The following is a 17685-nucleotide window of genomic DNA, read 5'->3' as shown; positions in this document are numbered from 1 at the left end:
AAATTCATTTTTTCAACAATGATTTCCCCCGCATTATGAGAGGAAAGTTTGCATGACTTTAACCTTCAGTCAATCTCCAGCACATGCTGCTTTTCATGACAGAAAAGAATATCTGCATTTCTCATTACTGGAAAATTAATGTACGCTATGTTAACGTAAGTGAACAGGATAGAAGTTCTAGGCAAAGAAATAGGCCACCAATTGTAAGTTTAGACATAATAAAAACAAATGTTCTTCCCACTTTACCACTTGGAAAATAAAAATGTCCTCTCCCTACATCAGGAGCTGAAGTCTTATTCAATCCCCAAACAAGTGTTTCCTCTGACACTGAAAAAGTCTCTTTTTAAAGTACAAATGAGATTTCACTCAACAGAATTATTATTCTGATTTTGGTTCCAAAGCAAACTTCATATCATCACACTTAATAGCTGTTGGAAATATGACTATTCATGAAAGAAGAATCATATCTTTAAAATTTTGGAAAAATATAACAGAAGGGATGCTGAATTTCTAATTCATATCTTCATATTTTAACCACTCTAATAATGTATGTCTGAAAACAGACAAAACACTGAAAATGAAAAATAGATTTGCCACATAAGAGAAATTAAGAGGAAGAAAAGCATATCTCTGCCAGATCTGAACCCTACCCATGGTAAAATCATCTCCCTGAGTGGCTTCAAGATGAACCTGAAGAATATCTCTCCTAAAGCCCAAAAATGTGGGTTCACTTGCTTTAAAGTTAGGGTTCCTCCCTTATTAAATTAAAAGCAACAGCAACAGGGATAAGAGAAGGTGATCATCAATCTAAATACAAACAAGATAGCCACTTATTCCTCACTGCCTGCCTTCCTGACTCACTCAACTTCTCATTACAGGTCTCGCTTGTAACCAGGCAACCATGTAAAACATCACAGTACTTGTGGCAATTAAGTATTTTCCCCCTCTCAGGTTTCCTTTAATATTAAGAGAAAACAATAATGCCTCGTGGTCTGATGTTGCCACTCTGATGTGCTCTGATGAAAATCTGAAGGTTGTATCTAGTAAGTCTGTCAAGGGCTAGGTGATTCATAAAATGTCCTGACACTGACATGTAGAGAACTTTCTAGAAGCTGACAGCTCTCTACAAGAAACACAATTCACATTATTAAAGAAACCTTCAGCTAACAGAGGCCCAGCACAAGTGAAGAGGGACATCCAGTGGCCAGTTTATTACACTTTTTAGAGAATTCCCAAAAGGTAATGTGGTTTTGAAAGTGATTCTGGGATTTGGCATATCTAAGCAGATGTCACAATATTTGGGTGTGTGCTCATTTTAAGTCTGTACTTTCATTCTACACATTGCTAGTAAAATGTCAGTGATTTAATTTCACAGTATTCAAATGTGTAGGAAAATTCTGGTATAGAGAGAACTGAGAATCTCAAGTTAAAAAGAAAAACCCAGAAGATATTTATTTGGTATGTATAAGGATATTTGAAAGGTGTCCTCAATGTGTCATGTGGAAATGAATTATATTCATATGTCTAAATGTAAGTAGGAAATTAAAATTCTGGTCCTAAAGAAGCAAAATATTCTTTTTTTATGGTTCCAATACTTCAGCTCTTTCTAACATATTCAGAATATAAAAGAAATTTGTGTCCCCCTTACCTCTTACTAACCAGCTAATTTTACTAAATTAAGATAATAATATCATAGACTTCAAAGCAGATTTTATTAAAGTGTTAATATATCAGGAATTAGTTACCTCTCCAGTGGAAGTCATCTCACAGCGCAGAATAGGGTCAGCATCCCTCAATCGGGGCCAAGAAAACATTGGGGCCTGTCAGAAATAAGGGGGAAGAAATATGTAAGAAAAAAGAATCAAACAAAGAAGAGAGGATTGATATATTTAATGAATCATCTCTCAGAGGATTCATTTAGGCTATAAGAGACTCATAAAAAATATTTTTAGACCTAGCAGCTGACTTGAAAAAAATAGCTTAAAGTTCTGTTCCAAGAGTTTCTTAAGCTGGTAGCCAAAAACTCCAGTTAAATAATCACAAATTATTTCTGTAAATAGGGCTCCTATGACCAGGGTAAGCCAGTGTTTCTAATCTGCCTTAAACATATTCTTATTGGAGCAATTTCAAATGAAGTCTACTGGGCATTGGATTCCCTAAGCATAGAGTTCAAACACTTTTTTTTTGCCCTTATAGGCTTATTTTACATATCTTTTCTTGTGCTGATAATTTGAACTTGAAACAAAGCTACCTTAGACAGAAATGGCAGTCTATAAATTGGCTTCTGAGACATTAAACTGCTGTTGGCACCTCTTTATAAAGCTTTGAAAAACATTCTGTTTAAGAATGCTTTAGCCTAACACTTTCATATGAATTAGAATATTGTTAGGAATATGGATTTTTTTAATCAGTACCATTTTATCAGTGCCATTCGCTAAGAATCAAATTCTTATTTCTTGTGTATATCCATTAATCTCATTTAGGTCATAATTTCTTTTATTATGGCACCACTCTAAGTTATCATAGAGATTCTTGCTTCATGTCATATACTGTTCATCTTAAAGCTGCTCTCTTTATTTAGTTAGGTTTTGGGGGTCCATCTGGTGGTGCTCAGAGCTAACCTTTGGCTCTGCACTCAGGAATCACATCTGGTTGGACTCAGGGGACCATATAGAGTGGTGAGGATTGAACTCAGGTCAGCCATGTTCAAGGCCAGTGTCTTACCTGCCGAACATTCCTCTCCTGATCGCTTATCTTAAATCCTGCCTATTCTTGCTCTCTAACCTCTCTGTCACTGTCCTGTCACTGTCCTCCCATTGTTCATCGATTTGCTCCAGCGGGCCCAGTAACGTCTCCATTGGAGACTTTGTTGTTACTGTGTTTGGCATATCGAATACATCACGGGTAGCTTGCCAGGCTCTGCCGTGCAGGCGAGATACTCTCGGTAGCTTGCCGGGCTCTCCGAGAGGGGTGAAGAAATCGAACTCGGGTCGCCCATGTTGGCTGCGTGCAAGGCAAACGCCCTATCGCTGTGCTATCGCTCTAGCCCCCTAACCTCTCTATATCCTCGTATAATGATAATCCTCTATTTTGGTAGGTATATTTTGATACTATGAATAAGTAATTGAAAAGAAAAACCAAGCATCATATACAATGGTACTAAAAGAAGAAACAAAGAAAGATACAATGCATTTTGAAATATGCATATCTCTCCATTAGTATTTTTTAATTGGGAATTGTTTAGTACACATAATTATATAATTGTATCTATAAGAAAAGAAAAATGAATTTGAAATTCATATATAGAATTTCCTGTCAAAAAATGAATTTCATGACCTTTTGCTTGTTGGTCTCAAATAAGCAAGAAAATTCCCAGGGGTATGTATTCCCACGGAACACTTTAACAATTTATGTTGTATCAGAATCTTCAAGAATAAAACATCATCCTCCTTCAGCATAAAACTGGCATTCCATCTCAATGCATGATAAAACATAAGTCATCTAAAATATTAACTTAATAAGATTAATATTATTTATACATAAATTTAAGTAAACTCACTACTGTGATAATTGGAAGTCACAGTTTCAGTTGAAACATAGTAACATTTGAGATCATTAGTACAGATATGGGTGGAAAGATTTTGAATGTACCCAAAATACATAAATGGCACATAAGTATATAGCACAATATAATCACTTGATTGTGTGCTTTGTCTAAAAGATCCAAATATTTTTACATAGTAGTTATATAACTCTCCTGCATATCTTGCAAAATAAATGTAATGACTATAAATATGTGTAAAGGCCCGCTGAGGCAGTTTGAGAAGCACAATAGATTTCTCAGTAAGATATTATAGGTATATACATACATATTAAAAATTAGTAAATGAACCTTAAATCTTTTAAATTAATGTGTCATCAATTGCATTACTCTCACAGCACTTCTGTCACAAATTTTCAATTGGTAAATACTAGAGTCCTAAAGAAAACAAGAACTAAGAAAAAGTCAGGGTGGTAAAAACGTAATCAACCCCACAGAATGACCACATCTATAAGACTCATGCATGCCTGATGTCCTACATAAATCAAGATTTAAGCACAATTCAAGACTTAAGTGAACAAAATATGTCCCAAAATCTCTGCTCACCAACTGAACTCACATCAGATGCTACAGCTGTACAAACAATGTTTATCATTTACTCTAGTCAATTCTCAGATTTAGCAGTTCTGACTGATTTTTTTAAGTGCCCAAGGTTCACATAAAGTTTCCTGCAGGGCAACTGCATTGCTTTATTTGAAAGGAAGTATAATAGGTCCCTAGTCGTGTATTTAGTCAGAATACTCATAAAGCATCGATATTATTTTGGATAGAAATTCCTTCCCTAATTTCCTTGGAATCTATTAGATGATGGGTAGACTTTTGAAATGGTACCTTAATTGCCACATAGTCAGCAGGAATGATGGGATGCTCCAAGGTTGGAAGAGGCTTCTCGTCAATCTGCTCTCCAATCATCACTCTGGTGGCCACATCAATGAAGTCAACCCCAAGAGTTTTGGAAACAAATGGGAAGGACCGAGAAGCTCTCAAGTTGCACTCAATCACCTAGAGAGATAAAGAAGAAAAAATATGGGACCGGCCAATAGCCACAATGTTAATATTCCCCCTGCCACTGGCTTCCAGCTGTTATTAAGCAAGAGCAGGCTCTTGTTCTGCTCCTCCTCTCCCCCCCTCCTCTCTGCCTGCACTTTTGCAATTGGTCTCCTTTGAGTTAACATCTATCCACAATGACTTTCTTCCATTAACTTTTCACAATTCCATATCCACACACTAGTGACAGGTTTATTTCAGTACAAAGTTCAAATAATGCCACTTCCCTGTTGAAGAGCCTTTTTTATATTTTCACTGGCCATCAAATTCAAGGCAAGTCTTTAGAGATTTTCTACCCTCTTGCCTCAGTCTAGCTCTATTTTATTTATGCTACTTTCTTGGCCCGATGCCTACCTTTGAATTTACCATGCTTTTCCTAGAAAAATTGTCTTACTAAACTGAACTAGTCACACTTTTTCATAAAATGCTAGTTACCCAAATATTCATTTTCTTCTAACATCTTGATTGAAAACTGTGAAAGCCAAAACTGTGTTCCATATTTTTTTGTAGCACCATATGATTTTGCACAATAGGGATTGGTTTAATTTTAGTTACTAATTGGTTAAATTAGACTAAATCAATTAAGATTAGTTGATTTACACTTTAACTTTTTTGTTGAATGGCACCCAAAACAGCTCTTTGTTCTGGATAATTTAGCATAGCAGGTAGGGCGTTTGCCTTGCACGTGGCCGACTCAGGTTTGATTCCTCCATCCCTCTTGGAAAGCCCAGCAAGCTTCTGAGAGTATCTCACCCACATGGCAGAGCCTGGCAAGCTCTGCATGGTATATTTGATATGCCAAGGGCACTGGCAGAGGAATGGGTACTCGATCATTGTATAACTGAAACCCACGCACGAAAGTTTGTAAGTCCACAACTGTTCCTAATGGTATTTCACTAATTAAAAAAAAAAGTTTGGAAGAAAGAAAAAAAAAACAGTAACAAGTCTCACAATGGAGATGTCACTGGTGCCCGCTCAAGCAAATCAATGAACAATGGGAGGACAGTGCTACAGTGCAATGCTAATATTAAAAAGCAAAATACTTCAAATAATTTTAACTATTTTATATGTTTACAAGACTTTATGATCATTACTGAATCCCACCTTACAAAATTGTAAATAGAATAAAGTGATCGTCTATCCAGTGGGTCAGAATGCTTTCTAAACTTGTGACTGACATATTGGTAACACTGCTTAAAGCCTGTGCCTACAAACAAGGCAGTCATTAAACGCCACCTACATCCCACACTCACATACGAATAACTGGTTAGGTCTCAGTTGTTCTGTGGCTGTGTTTCCAGAGATTAAAAAAGAGACAGACATCAACATGACCTAAAATAGCCAACATGCACTCTTAAATATTTGGCATTTCTTACCAAGACTTCATTTCCTCGGACAAGAAATTGGACATTAAATGGACCAGAGATGGCAAAAGCCTTTGCAATCTTCCGGGTAGCATCCTTCACCTAGATCAAAGGAACAATAATACAGTACACTCAAGAGCATATCTTTCCTTATTTCAAAAAGCTGAAACACCTACATCTCCCATAGTAATAATGATAGAAGCCTCCATTAAGTTTTTATGAACAAAATACTCGTATTTACTAAGTACTCACAATAGGCTTGCGATGAAAAGACCAAATAAGTTTACAGGATTCTCTTTCTAAATGCATTGATAATTACATACTCTGTTTTTTCTGCTAGACATAAATAAAAATGTTTTGTCTACTTGCTTCGGTATCAGAAACTGAATTCAAACTCCACATCAATCCAATAATCTACCTGCTGACAAGTAAAGGACCTGAAATTACATAGCCCTGTAAAAAGACCTGTGGGATTTATTTTGTTGCTTTTCTGTTGGCCTGGATGCTACAAGGAGAGATATTTTGGTGAAAAGGAAATGATGCTTCCTTGCAGGAAGGCCCCACATGCCATATAGAGGAATTTCTGCATCTCCCTAGAATTAGCAGGCACCCATGAGAAAAGGTTTTCTAGGAGTAAAAGACTCCTGAGGCCCTAATTCAGTCTCCTCCACCCCATTACATTAGTAGTTCTTCAGTTTAGACCCATGATATCTTGAGTTCTGAGATATGTATAAAACCTACAATCTTAAGGTCATAGATCCCAATTAACGCATATTAAATTCCAAGGATACAATTTTACTATATGGTTTTACAAAGCATCAGGCTGTCTTTATATTCTATAAGGAAAGACATTTAGAATCCAGAGCAATGGAGAGACAGGCTTGCCTAGAATCTGACAGCAGAAGTTGGAATGGCTCACTGAAAAAAATAAAGCCTGCTATAATAATTCTAAAAACTCAAGGAACACCTTCAGGAGTTATTTATGGCGATCACCTCTAACAATGCACCTAACGGCGCATACAGAGCATGGAGGCAGAACCATCCTTCTTGAGAAGATCTCTGAAACAGTAGTTCTAAAAGAGGGGTCAAAAGAGACATATCACCAAGTGCAGCTTGAGGTGAAGGTCAGGGTGGAGAGTGAAAGCCTCAGTTCCAGAAGACTCCCACATGACTTCTGCACACAGGCTTCTTAGAGACATTATTTTATATGTCTCTCACCTGTAAGTGGTTCTTCTAAATCAGAATCAGCAGCAAAGGCCATTATCTAAATGTGGCCCCCAGATCAGCAGCAAAATCCTCACTCAGAAATTTCCTTAAAATGTAAATTCTGGGAATCTGCCCAGAACTGCAGCATCAAAAATAGGGGCTGCAATTCAGCAATCGGTGTTTTAACAGTTCCCCGGGTGATTCTGATTCATACTAAAGTTAGAAACCACTGCGTGATGAGCACACTGCCAGGCAGACGCTGAAGGACAATGAAGAAAACTATTATCTTAACTACCCTGCAGAAAGCAAGGACGCTTTCCCTCATAAGAAAATTGAACTTGGGACATGCTCTACATTGCTGCACAGTTAGAAGGAAATCTTTTCTCTGTGTTTTCCCCCTTCCGCTTATATTTGTAAATAATGACCTTTTCGATGGCTCCTTGGCTGATGGTTTGTGTGGGCAGCATCAGAGTAGCATCTCCGGAGTGGACACCTGCATCTTCCACGTGCTCAGAGATGGCGTGAGAAATAACCTAAGGCAAAAGGTTTGACAAAGAGACACATCAGGGAGACAATGTCAATACCAGTCCTCTCTTGCCCAGCCCTACCACTCTGACAGATGCCTGGAACACTGACCAGTTTCTTTGTTAAGTGTCTGAGGAGCCTAGTGGAAAGGGCTGTGTGTGTAGACTTTTCAATCCTTCTAGTATAAGGGCAGACTGTATCCGGGGCAACTGAAAGTAGCAAGGTATTTTTTTACCTATTTCATGGACTATCTTCAAGTGAATGATAGGAAAACGGGAACCTAAACCACTTCAGAATAGTGTTTAAAAATAAATAGGAAATTAAAGAGTTTTGTAGATGCTGGAATTGCATAATTTTTGTCTTCTAGATTGTTTTAGACACTGGAAATGAAAAGGCGATGGGATAAATATTATTGAGCAAGGAAAATGCCACAGCTTCACTGGACCAGATAAAATAAGGCCTGAAGTCTAAAGTCTAAGATACTTAAATTGGCATTTGAGAGAAGGGAGCAGAAACAACATATTTTGTCATGTTTCAGATGTAGGAGATTCAGATTATTAACAAATATTCAAGCATGCTACACGTGATGTTTTTGATATGCCAAAAACAGTAACAACAAGTCTCACAATTTGTTGTGAAACATTACTGGTGCCCGCTCGAGCAAATTGATGAACAACGGGAGGATAGTACACAGTGTACCTATCCTCTTTAGGATTTTAAGCCCTTCTCGGTTTAGGTCTTAGTCATTACAGGCTGAATATTAATAATATGGGCATCTTTGGGAATCAAGTGACAGAGTGTAAGACAAGTTACAGATGTTTATCAGATTTATAAATGACTTGAAACAGAGCGATATGTGAACCCCAGTCCCTTGCTGTCACTTTTGAGCTCTGATACCTAGGTAGTATTTTATCTACTTAGCCTTTGCTTCTGCTAAGATGAGAATAATAATGACATATGACTCAGAGAATCTTTTAAAGGATAAAAAGGAACACAGTATGTCTGACACAATATTTATTCTATAGTAAGTACTTAAAATATTTTATGATGCTTTAAAACGGAGAGGTAATAGTCCCATTGAGCTCTGAAGAACATCTGAGTATATCTAAAGCACTAGGTCCATTTTTGATTTTCACTATTTAAAAATGTATACGAGTAAGATGAGTATATGGATGATGGGTTTGTTATTGGAATTACATGCATGAGATTTCATTATTAACAGTATGTAAACAACAGGATCCCAATTAATATTTTTTTAAAAAAATAAAAATGTGAGTAAACAAGCATTTCATAAAGAGGGGATCTGAGATGAGAAACAAGGGTCAATGACTAGAGAAGTTCAGGACATGAGGATATTCCAGCAACTCATGACCAAAAAGAAAACCATCTAGCTAGCATTACTTTACCAACACAATGCTTGAAAAGTGTGAACATACCTCATCAGTTTCACATTCTTCGTTTCCACATAGGTTTGGTCACACACACAGAGAGAACGATAATTTAGATACCTCCATGTCAAATTCTTAAAATTTTTAAAACAGTGAAATAGTAAATATATTCTATATAGCTCAGGGGACAAGGAGGCAAGATTAGAAATCCACAGAGCAGAACTTAGTACAAGATGAGATATTGATCATCACTGTCATCACTGTGCTCCCATTGTTCATCGATTTTCTTGAGCGGGACCAGTAACTTCCCTGTGTTTGGCATATCAAATACAGCACAGGTAGCTTGCCAGGCTTTGCCGTGCAGGTGAGATACTCTCAGTAGCTTGCTGGGCTCTCCGAGAGGGACAGAGGAATCGAACTCGCGTCAGCCATGTTGGCTGCGTGCAAGGCAAATGCCCTACCCACTGTGCTATCACTCTAGCCCAAGATATTGATATGTTTTATATATAAAAAACCAACAGATTGAACCTGAGTCATCTGCAAGCAAGTCAAGCACCTTATCTCGGCACCACCTTATCTCCTGCACTATCTCTCCAGCATTATAATCTTATATTTTTCACTCTATCACAAAAAGATCTAAAACATAAATAGATAACCACTTCATGAGTTATTCTCTGTAAAAAATTCTCATTCTTGAGGGAATGTGGATTTGAACTAAGTCTTCAAAATGTGCTTTACCCCAAGATCATTAGATCCTAGGGTAGGAAGTCATCCTTACAATTTATATATTAAATAATCTTAAAGACAAAGAAAAATGATTTAACGTTTTCAGTAGTATATTGAACTATTTAAAAAGTAAAAGTTGAAGAAAACTTTTTTCCCTTAATGCAAATAAAATATCGTGGATTCTCTAAAATTTAACATCCAAGATAAATCACAGGTGTCTTATTAGTACAACTAGCAAACTAAAGGGAAGCATTCTTCACATTTTCATTTCTCCCTGAAGTTGGAAGCGTTCATTGCATTAACAATGTAGGATGTGATATGGCAAGCCAATTTTGTCATTATCCTCATCTGCCCTACTCTGTTTAGTTTTGCCTTTATTAACCCAATAAAACAAAAAGAGGAGGTGGGAAATCAAGAGAAAAGAAAAACTGGGGATTCAATTAGGAACTTCAGAAAGAAAAGTACTGGATGTTTTTTATAATATCCACTGAAACATAAAAGCAAACCCACAAAGAAAATGAGGGAGGAAATCTATTCACAAAGAAAAATGAGTCTAAGATGATAATTAATTTTGAATATCATCAAAGAGGAATTCTAACATTAAGAAACACAGAAAATCTGATATCCAGGGCACAGCAACTGAATTGCTAGTGAATTTGAATCTTTTGTTCTCAGCCACGCAGTTTGTCCACTACTATCAGAGAACTTTTGTGTAGAAATCATGAACTCTGATATATTTTATGTTTTAAAATTTCCAGGAGATAAAACGGATGGGAGGGTAGGGATGGGGGAAATGGGAATAGAGTACTTACTCTTCCTTCTTTGCCGACAGCATCCATTTCTACTTCCCTTGCACCTTCAACAAATTTCGTCAGCACCACTGGGTGTTCCTATCACCAAGGTAAACAGAAGGGCAAAACTTTTAGCTGAAATCATGTCTATAATACCAAGTAAATTATGTACCCTTAGTAAACATCAGGACAATACTCATAAAAACCTTAATGCTAAACACACTCCCTCCTCAAATTTATTAACCACTTTGTTATGTAATAACAAAATCATTTTCAGCTTTCATTGGTGCAGTTCATTTTTCTCTAGCTTTGAGCCCTCAGTGAACTGAACATAGATTTTTAGATCTTCGACTTAGATTTCAAAATGAGTTGGCAAAAAGAGCAACAAAGGAAAGGGCAAATGATTCCCTCTGTTTCCACTGTCATAACTTGCCCTCTATTTATTTTTTCTATAATAAAATATTATTGGTTCAGGCTTTTTCTTCCTGTACTTATCTTTCCCAAGCTCTAAAGCAGCTCCCTACATGGCAGTTGTGAAGGGACTTAGCATTTTAGTTTTATTGGGTCCAAGATGGAATGCCTTACCTGAAATCAATATAACTTAAACCACTTCCAGAGTATAACCTTTGCAATTGCAAAATCAATTTTCAAATTTCTTTTAAAAATCTATTTTTTAAACACTCTTGCTTTTTCAGTTGTCTTGAATCCCATTTCAAAATGACGTGATGCCCCCCACAATCTGATCCAATTTGCTTTTTTCTGGACCACATGAAGAGGTTCAATAAAGATATTCAAGTTGCAGTTATCTATACTCTATTCCAGAGACAACAGCAAACTGACCATTTCTTACCAGAACCTTCTTTGACTTTTTTCCTGCTTCTCTTGCAAATAAGCATACCACCTTTCCCCCTCAGTTCATCTTCCAAACACACCTTATTCATCAAGGCCTATCTTGAATATTATCTCTTCCTTCAAGTCTTCCTTTTAGCTCTTTTACCTTGAACAAAACTCCTTTTTCCCTCTCTCATATTCATCATGTATATACACATATATGTATATATATATATATATTAGACTTAATGTAACCTACTTCTTTTACATTCAGTTAAATTAAAGTGAATTTTGTGAAGAACTTTAAACTAGCCAATACTGAATACCACAAATAATCCTCTCTAGTATTAAAATTTGTCATTAAATAAGACAAATTTCTACACATTCTTTGCTTCAAAAATCTTTGAGACCAGTGTCAACTTAGTCAAAATAAATATTTTTTAAAAAATGTCTTTCCAGCTCTGTTCCTTTTCATTTGTCTTGACATGGAATGTTTATTGGGTCATGCCTGATAGAACCAAGTGGAGGCCTATGAAGTACTTGATTCTATAACAGTATAACTTTAAAAATGATCAAGTTTGTCAGCTGTCCTAGCTTCCGTGGCCTGATCTGAGATGAGGATTTATTTGAAGTGGCTTTTTGAGGAAGTTAGAGATGCAGAATGGAGGGGTCAGCAGGAATCATAAGCCTATGGTCCTGGTAGAGATTGAATTCAGCCTTATCCCACAGGGAGCTCAGGAGCATGAAAGCAGCACAGAGAGAAACCCATTCTGAGGCCGACCTCAGTCACCATCTAGGGCCCAGTTTCTTGAACTTCCTTGAAGTAATGAAGTTTAATTTGTTTTAAATCAATTCATTTAATTAACATTAAATTGAATTTAATTTGTTTAAAAATAAGTTTTTAATGATCTATTATCAGAAAATATTTCATTTGTAAACTTATTTTACATATATTTTGCACTTAGATACCCAGGGTGAGGTAAAAATTTCCTTTTCATTTTGCCTCAGTCATTACCTTCATTCTCAAAGCTTTAATTAAAATGAAGTTCTTTATTTCCAAATCTTTATTTACATCACTATCTCTGGCATGCTCATCTAATTAACTCTGAATTAATCATTTTAAATTTATGTAAAAGTACCCTCTTCAGGAACTAGACTCCAAAATGTTTATGTTCTCCCTCAGAATTTTCTATTTTTTCTACTACAAATCTCACTATAGTTAATTGTGATTATTTGCCCTCCGATGTTCTCTCTGATAATGGAGACTATGTCTTTTCATGAATATAATGCCAGACACTAAGAACAAAGTGATGTACAGCATGTATTAAACATAGATGAATATGATAAGTATGAATGTGAAATTAATTTATCTTTGGTTTGGGAGCCATACCTAGTAGTGCTCAGGGCATTCTCCTGGCTCTGTGCTCAGGGATAACTCCTGGTAGGAAACAGGGGACACATGGGGTGCTGGGGGTAGAACCTAAGTTGGCCAAATGCAAACCAAGCTCTCTAACCTCTATACTATCTCACTAGTCCCCAGACACAATTTTTTTTAAATAAAACACATAAACAGACAAATGATAAACACTAGTTTTACTTTCAATAAAACTTAGCAGCCCAGATTCTACTATTGTTTCAGAGGGAGATATAAACCAAAAAGCAGTCAATTTATGGAGGCTGGGGAAATAGTACAGGAGTAAGGAGCTTGTCTTGCACATGCCTCACATGGGTTTTCGCATGGTCTCCCGGACCCCCCAGGAGTCAACCCTGAGCACACAACCAAGACTAACCACAACCTGGTGTGGTACAACCCCTCTCCCTACTGAAAAAAAAAAGAGAGAGAGAACTCAAACAGGGCAAATCTAGTGTAAAGCTTTGCTTTTAGTTTTTTGGGGTTTTTTGGCGGGGGGATCTATCCACATTGATGGAAATCGAAGATAAAATATTCTACCAAGCTGAGGCCCTATGATATCTAGTGTTCCAAGCAGATGAAAATGACACCTGTCTCAGCACACACTTGAAATCAGCTGGGCCTTGCTCCTGGTAATATGGCAGGACTCTGAACAGAGAATAGCTCAGAGAGTCTGTGTCACTCCAAAGCACATTCATAGAAAGTGGCCCGCTGGAGTGATTCCTCCCCAACTATCGGACTTCCACACACAAGTCAATTCAAAATTCCCTTGGTTGTCTCTTTTCACACTCTTCGTCTCTGCAGATTCTTTATCTTTACTCTCTTCACTGCTCAAATATCCCTGGGGAGCCACCAGCAAATGGAAGGGAGGCCCATTTTCGTGAGTGTGGGAATGATCTTGCTCTCTATACCTTTCTGAAATGCCCCTGATTTCCCTCTTCAGCCCCCTCTAAATTCCACTTGCCAAACATCAAACTCTTCTCTATGAATTATGCTTTCTCTGTTTGCTTTCTTTTTTTCAGTCTCAACTAGCTTTTGAAAGCTTTTACAAAGGAAACCTTACTTTCATCCTCCTCAGTATAAGGTCTGCAGATCAATAAGCCCACTGGGTACATCTTAAATGGATCACACAGAGGTAATGCCAAAGGAAAAGCAAAAGCTGGGGCAGGAGAGGAAGGTGGTAGAGTCACCACAAAATTATAAACATTTTTTTATGAACTGACAACCAAAGAGAAAGTAAATCAATAGGTGAGTGAGGAGATGCAAGACTAAAGTTGCAGAGTTTGGCTAAGGCAAAGCCTCTCCAGGTGTGAGAATTAAAATTCAGGAAAGCCTGCACTTGACTGGTCCATAAGAAGTGAAGTCAGGAAGCCCTTAAGGCAAGCAATTCCAGAGATACCTCTACCAGTATCTACCTTAGGAACAGATAAGATAACATTTGCCAACAGATCTACCCTCTGCCCGGAAGTTCCCAAACAAGTCTGTTTTGATCAAATATACACCAGCCTTCATTTTGTTCCATCAAACCTAAGATTTAAATTTCATTAACTTCACTTGTCATCTCTATAGGCAGAGTATTGGGGATAATAAAATAGACAGTTTGAACAATATATTAATATATATGTATATATGTTATATACATATATATTATATACTAATATATATGTATATATATTATATACATATATTATATATACACACAAGCACACACACATATATATTTATGTATAACTTAAAAATGAAGAAAATGTCACCAAAAAGGAAATCAAACGCTACCTGAGACACTCTGGTGGCCTCCTCTAAGAATTTTTTCATCTCATCCTCAGAGTATACCACATTCATGGCAGATCCACTGGGAAAGGAAAGAGAAAACAAATTCAGTTTCTTTTACCACTTTGGGAATAAAGCCAGCTACACCTGATTGATTCTCAGAATGATTCCACACAATCTCCAGTTCCAGTCTAGGTTAAAGAAGTTGTTCCTTCTTAAATTGAGAGCGACTAAAGTCACTTAAGTCACTAAATCACTTTCTAAGTCCCTAGAACGATTTACTCACTAAATCGTTGAGAATGACTTATTCCACTATTCCCCAAGCACAATCAGCCAAAGTTTAAATATCAACCCAACTGGGTGATCCTTTTGATAATACCCAAAAGTAAGTCTAGAGATGGCGTCTCATCAAGGACTATCCTTTCTATTTTAACTCTCTGAGTTTCAGATCATTCTGACACCACAGCAGGATTTATCTGCCTAATTTCCCTAACCCTGTTTCATTAGAATTTGATGGTTTCTCTCAATCCACAGGTACTCAGATGATTTGTTAGAATAGTTTAACCCCATTTCCAAATCATTTTTGTAACATTTGCCAACATTGTAAACAACTCCCTCTTTCTAAATTGTTAAGAAAAAGTGCTACTTAATTTTGACATTTTCAAAATAAAAAGGGATGAATGGAGGCATGAGGAGGTAAAGAAATAAATAAGAATATAACACCATTTATTCCATTTAAAGCTGCATTTGCTTTATCTTTTCTGCCCTATGACAAGTTGCTGCATAAAGAACTTTAAATTCCTTCATCTGTTTACAACAAGAAGGCTAAGACAATAATGTTGATAACTCACAGCATGAAAAGCTAGAACAAAGGTAAAGATTTTAGAGCTGGAAAAAAAATTCCATTGTCAGTTTCTTTCTGCAACCCTCCCTTAAGTGTGTTGTTTAAATTAACTTGCATTAATACTTCAAGTAGTATTAGACTGTGCTTTATATAATATGTCATTTAAATAAAATGGAGTTTTCTACCTCATTTGAAATTTTTCATTATTTTAAAGGATTCCATCTCAAATTCCATTTACACTTTCAAATTGTGCATAGCAAAGATTGTTTCTCTTATTATTCCTTGTTGGTGAAATAGTTCCTTACGTGTGGTGATATCTGAAGATAGTAAGTGATAATTCACAACTTCCTCTCTGATGATAGAACTTACCTCCAAAGTTTAATACAAAAGAACTTCACTGTCCATGACTCTCACCAGTATAATTCATCTATTAAAAATAAGATCTCAAAAGCTCATAAATACAAACCAGTCACCATCAGTAACTGTTGCTAACAGTGAGGATATGCAATCATATCTAGCTACTGAAAAGCAGATGGTGATAACAGATATTCTCAGTTTTTTGTTTTGTTTTAGTTTTTTTGATTTGGGGATTGTCTTTTGTTTTTTTCTCTTCTATAATGTAGAATCATTCTCCTTCAGTTGGCAAGGAGAAGCCCTAAACCACACTTCTGAAACTTCAAACTGTAGACTTTTCATGTTACCATTCTCTGAAGGGAAAACAGCATGCTGTAAAACTATGCATTGGTTCTCCTTCTGGTTCGGCTGGCCTGGGGATTGATATTGGATTTACTAATAACTACACATCAGGATAGCTGGTACTCTCGTAGATACAATACACCATTTTGTCTGGTAAAGCGAATGATTAGAGGTATTGCACTGAGACAAATGAAACAAAACTACACATCAAAGTGAAGTGCTTCTAGCATATAACCTGCAGGTCTGTGTTTTACGGATTTTAAATCATTGTTTTGAAAAAATATATATTACCTCAAAACATAGGAAGGTCTCAACAAGCATGGGTAGCCCACAGACTTTGCAAAATCCAGTGCCTCATTCTAATTAATAGAAAACAACATGTTAGAACAGATGAAAATGCAATCAAAATGTAGAAAGCTCTGCTTAGATCGAGTGGTAACCAGTGCTTATTCCTTTCAAAGACATCATGAAAACTGACATCAAAATAGAACTCCTAGTTTCTAATTCTAAGCATCAATCTTAGTTCAAAGAATAGTTTGAACTTTTTGTTGTCTCAGTCATAATGAGAACCATCTATCAACTGATATCAGGCAGCAACCATGGATCTATAGGAACTTTAAAGTCATATTACTGAACATAATTCAATCTTCCTGCCCTACAGTTAACATCTTCAATAGTTAACATTCAGATATGACCATCCAAAAGAGAACATTAAAATCAGACGCAATTTTTTTTTCTTCTTACCAAAGTATTAACAGCTTTCCATGGTGCCTGATCCACCTTCAGCTCATCCAAGATGGCTGAGAAGATGGACCGATCCTCAGCCCTGTCTATCTGCATCGGGCTTGTGCCCAAGATCTTGACACCATTCTTGTGCAGTGGGACTGCCAGGTTGTTAGGAATCTGGCCCCCGACTGAAATGATGCAGCCATTGCATGCCTGGAAAAGATGTCCACAATATCTGTTACTGGAGTGACTTCATGAGCAAAGAGCTTTGCTAATACTACATCTATTTCCTTATTGGAAATGTTTGATATAATTATGAGTACAGTAGGCAAGTCATTGCCCAATAATTCTCCCATCAATCTGTATCAATAAGTTATACTACAAAGAAATAAACAGAACTTAGTTCAAACTTTATAGGAACTTAGATGATAACACTTATGAAGTTTTCACATAAGTACAACTGATGTCCATGTTAGAATTCCATATAGCTACATATGGATATGTGATATGGGTAGAAATGTGAAAAAATACCAAGTCAACAAATATTTTCATTCATTCTTTACACACCAATCATTTACTTCTTGGACTGATACTGAATCCCTTCTCTCCTAACACTTATCTATTCTATTTTCCTCCACCCTCTAGCACTTATTTTTTTGTTTGTTTTTATTATTTTTTTTAATATTTTTAATTGAATCACTGTGAGATAGACCCTTACAAAGCTGTTCATGATTAGGCTTTAGTCATACAGTTTTCAAA

The 17685-nt window shown here is 36.5% G+C and overlaps 1 protein-coding gene across 1 annotated transcript in view; it reads right to left on the bottom strand.

Annotated features, from left to right (window-relative positions):
• Nucleotides 1-17685, bottom strand: part of CPS1 (carbamoyl-phosphate synthase 1) — a 120820-nt gene that overhangs the window by 12361 nt on the left and 90774 nt on the right. The window contains exons 26-33 of the mRNA XM_056111879.1: nucleotides 16945-17139; nucleotides 16492-16559; nucleotides 14667-14742; nucleotides 10670-10747; nucleotides 7644-7751; nucleotides 6025-6114; nucleotides 4433-4603; nucleotides 1746-1820 (exon numbers count right to left, since the gene is read on the bottom strand). Of these exons, the coding sequence (XP_055967854.1) occupies nucleotides 1746-1820; nucleotides 4433-4603; nucleotides 6025-6114; nucleotides 7644-7751; nucleotides 10670-10747; nucleotides 14667-14742; nucleotides 16492-16559; nucleotides 16945-17139 (861 nt within the window). The remainder of the gene's footprint in view (nucleotides 1-1745; nucleotides 1821-4432; nucleotides 4604-6024; nucleotides 6115-7643; nucleotides 7752-10669; nucleotides 10748-14666; nucleotides 14743-16491; nucleotides 16560-16944; nucleotides 17140-17685) is intronic.

The sequence above is a fragment of the Sorex fumeus genome, unplaced genomic scaffold, assembly GCF_029834395.1.
Source record: "Sorex fumeus unplaced genomic scaffold, SorFum_2.1 ptg000014l, whole genome shotgun sequence".
Lineage (NCBI taxonomy): Eukaryota > Metazoa > Chordata > Mammalia > Eulipotyphla > Soricidae > Sorex > Sorex fumeus.
Note: the sequence above shows the minus strand (reverse complement) of the source record. Positions and strands in the feature narration are given on the sequence as shown.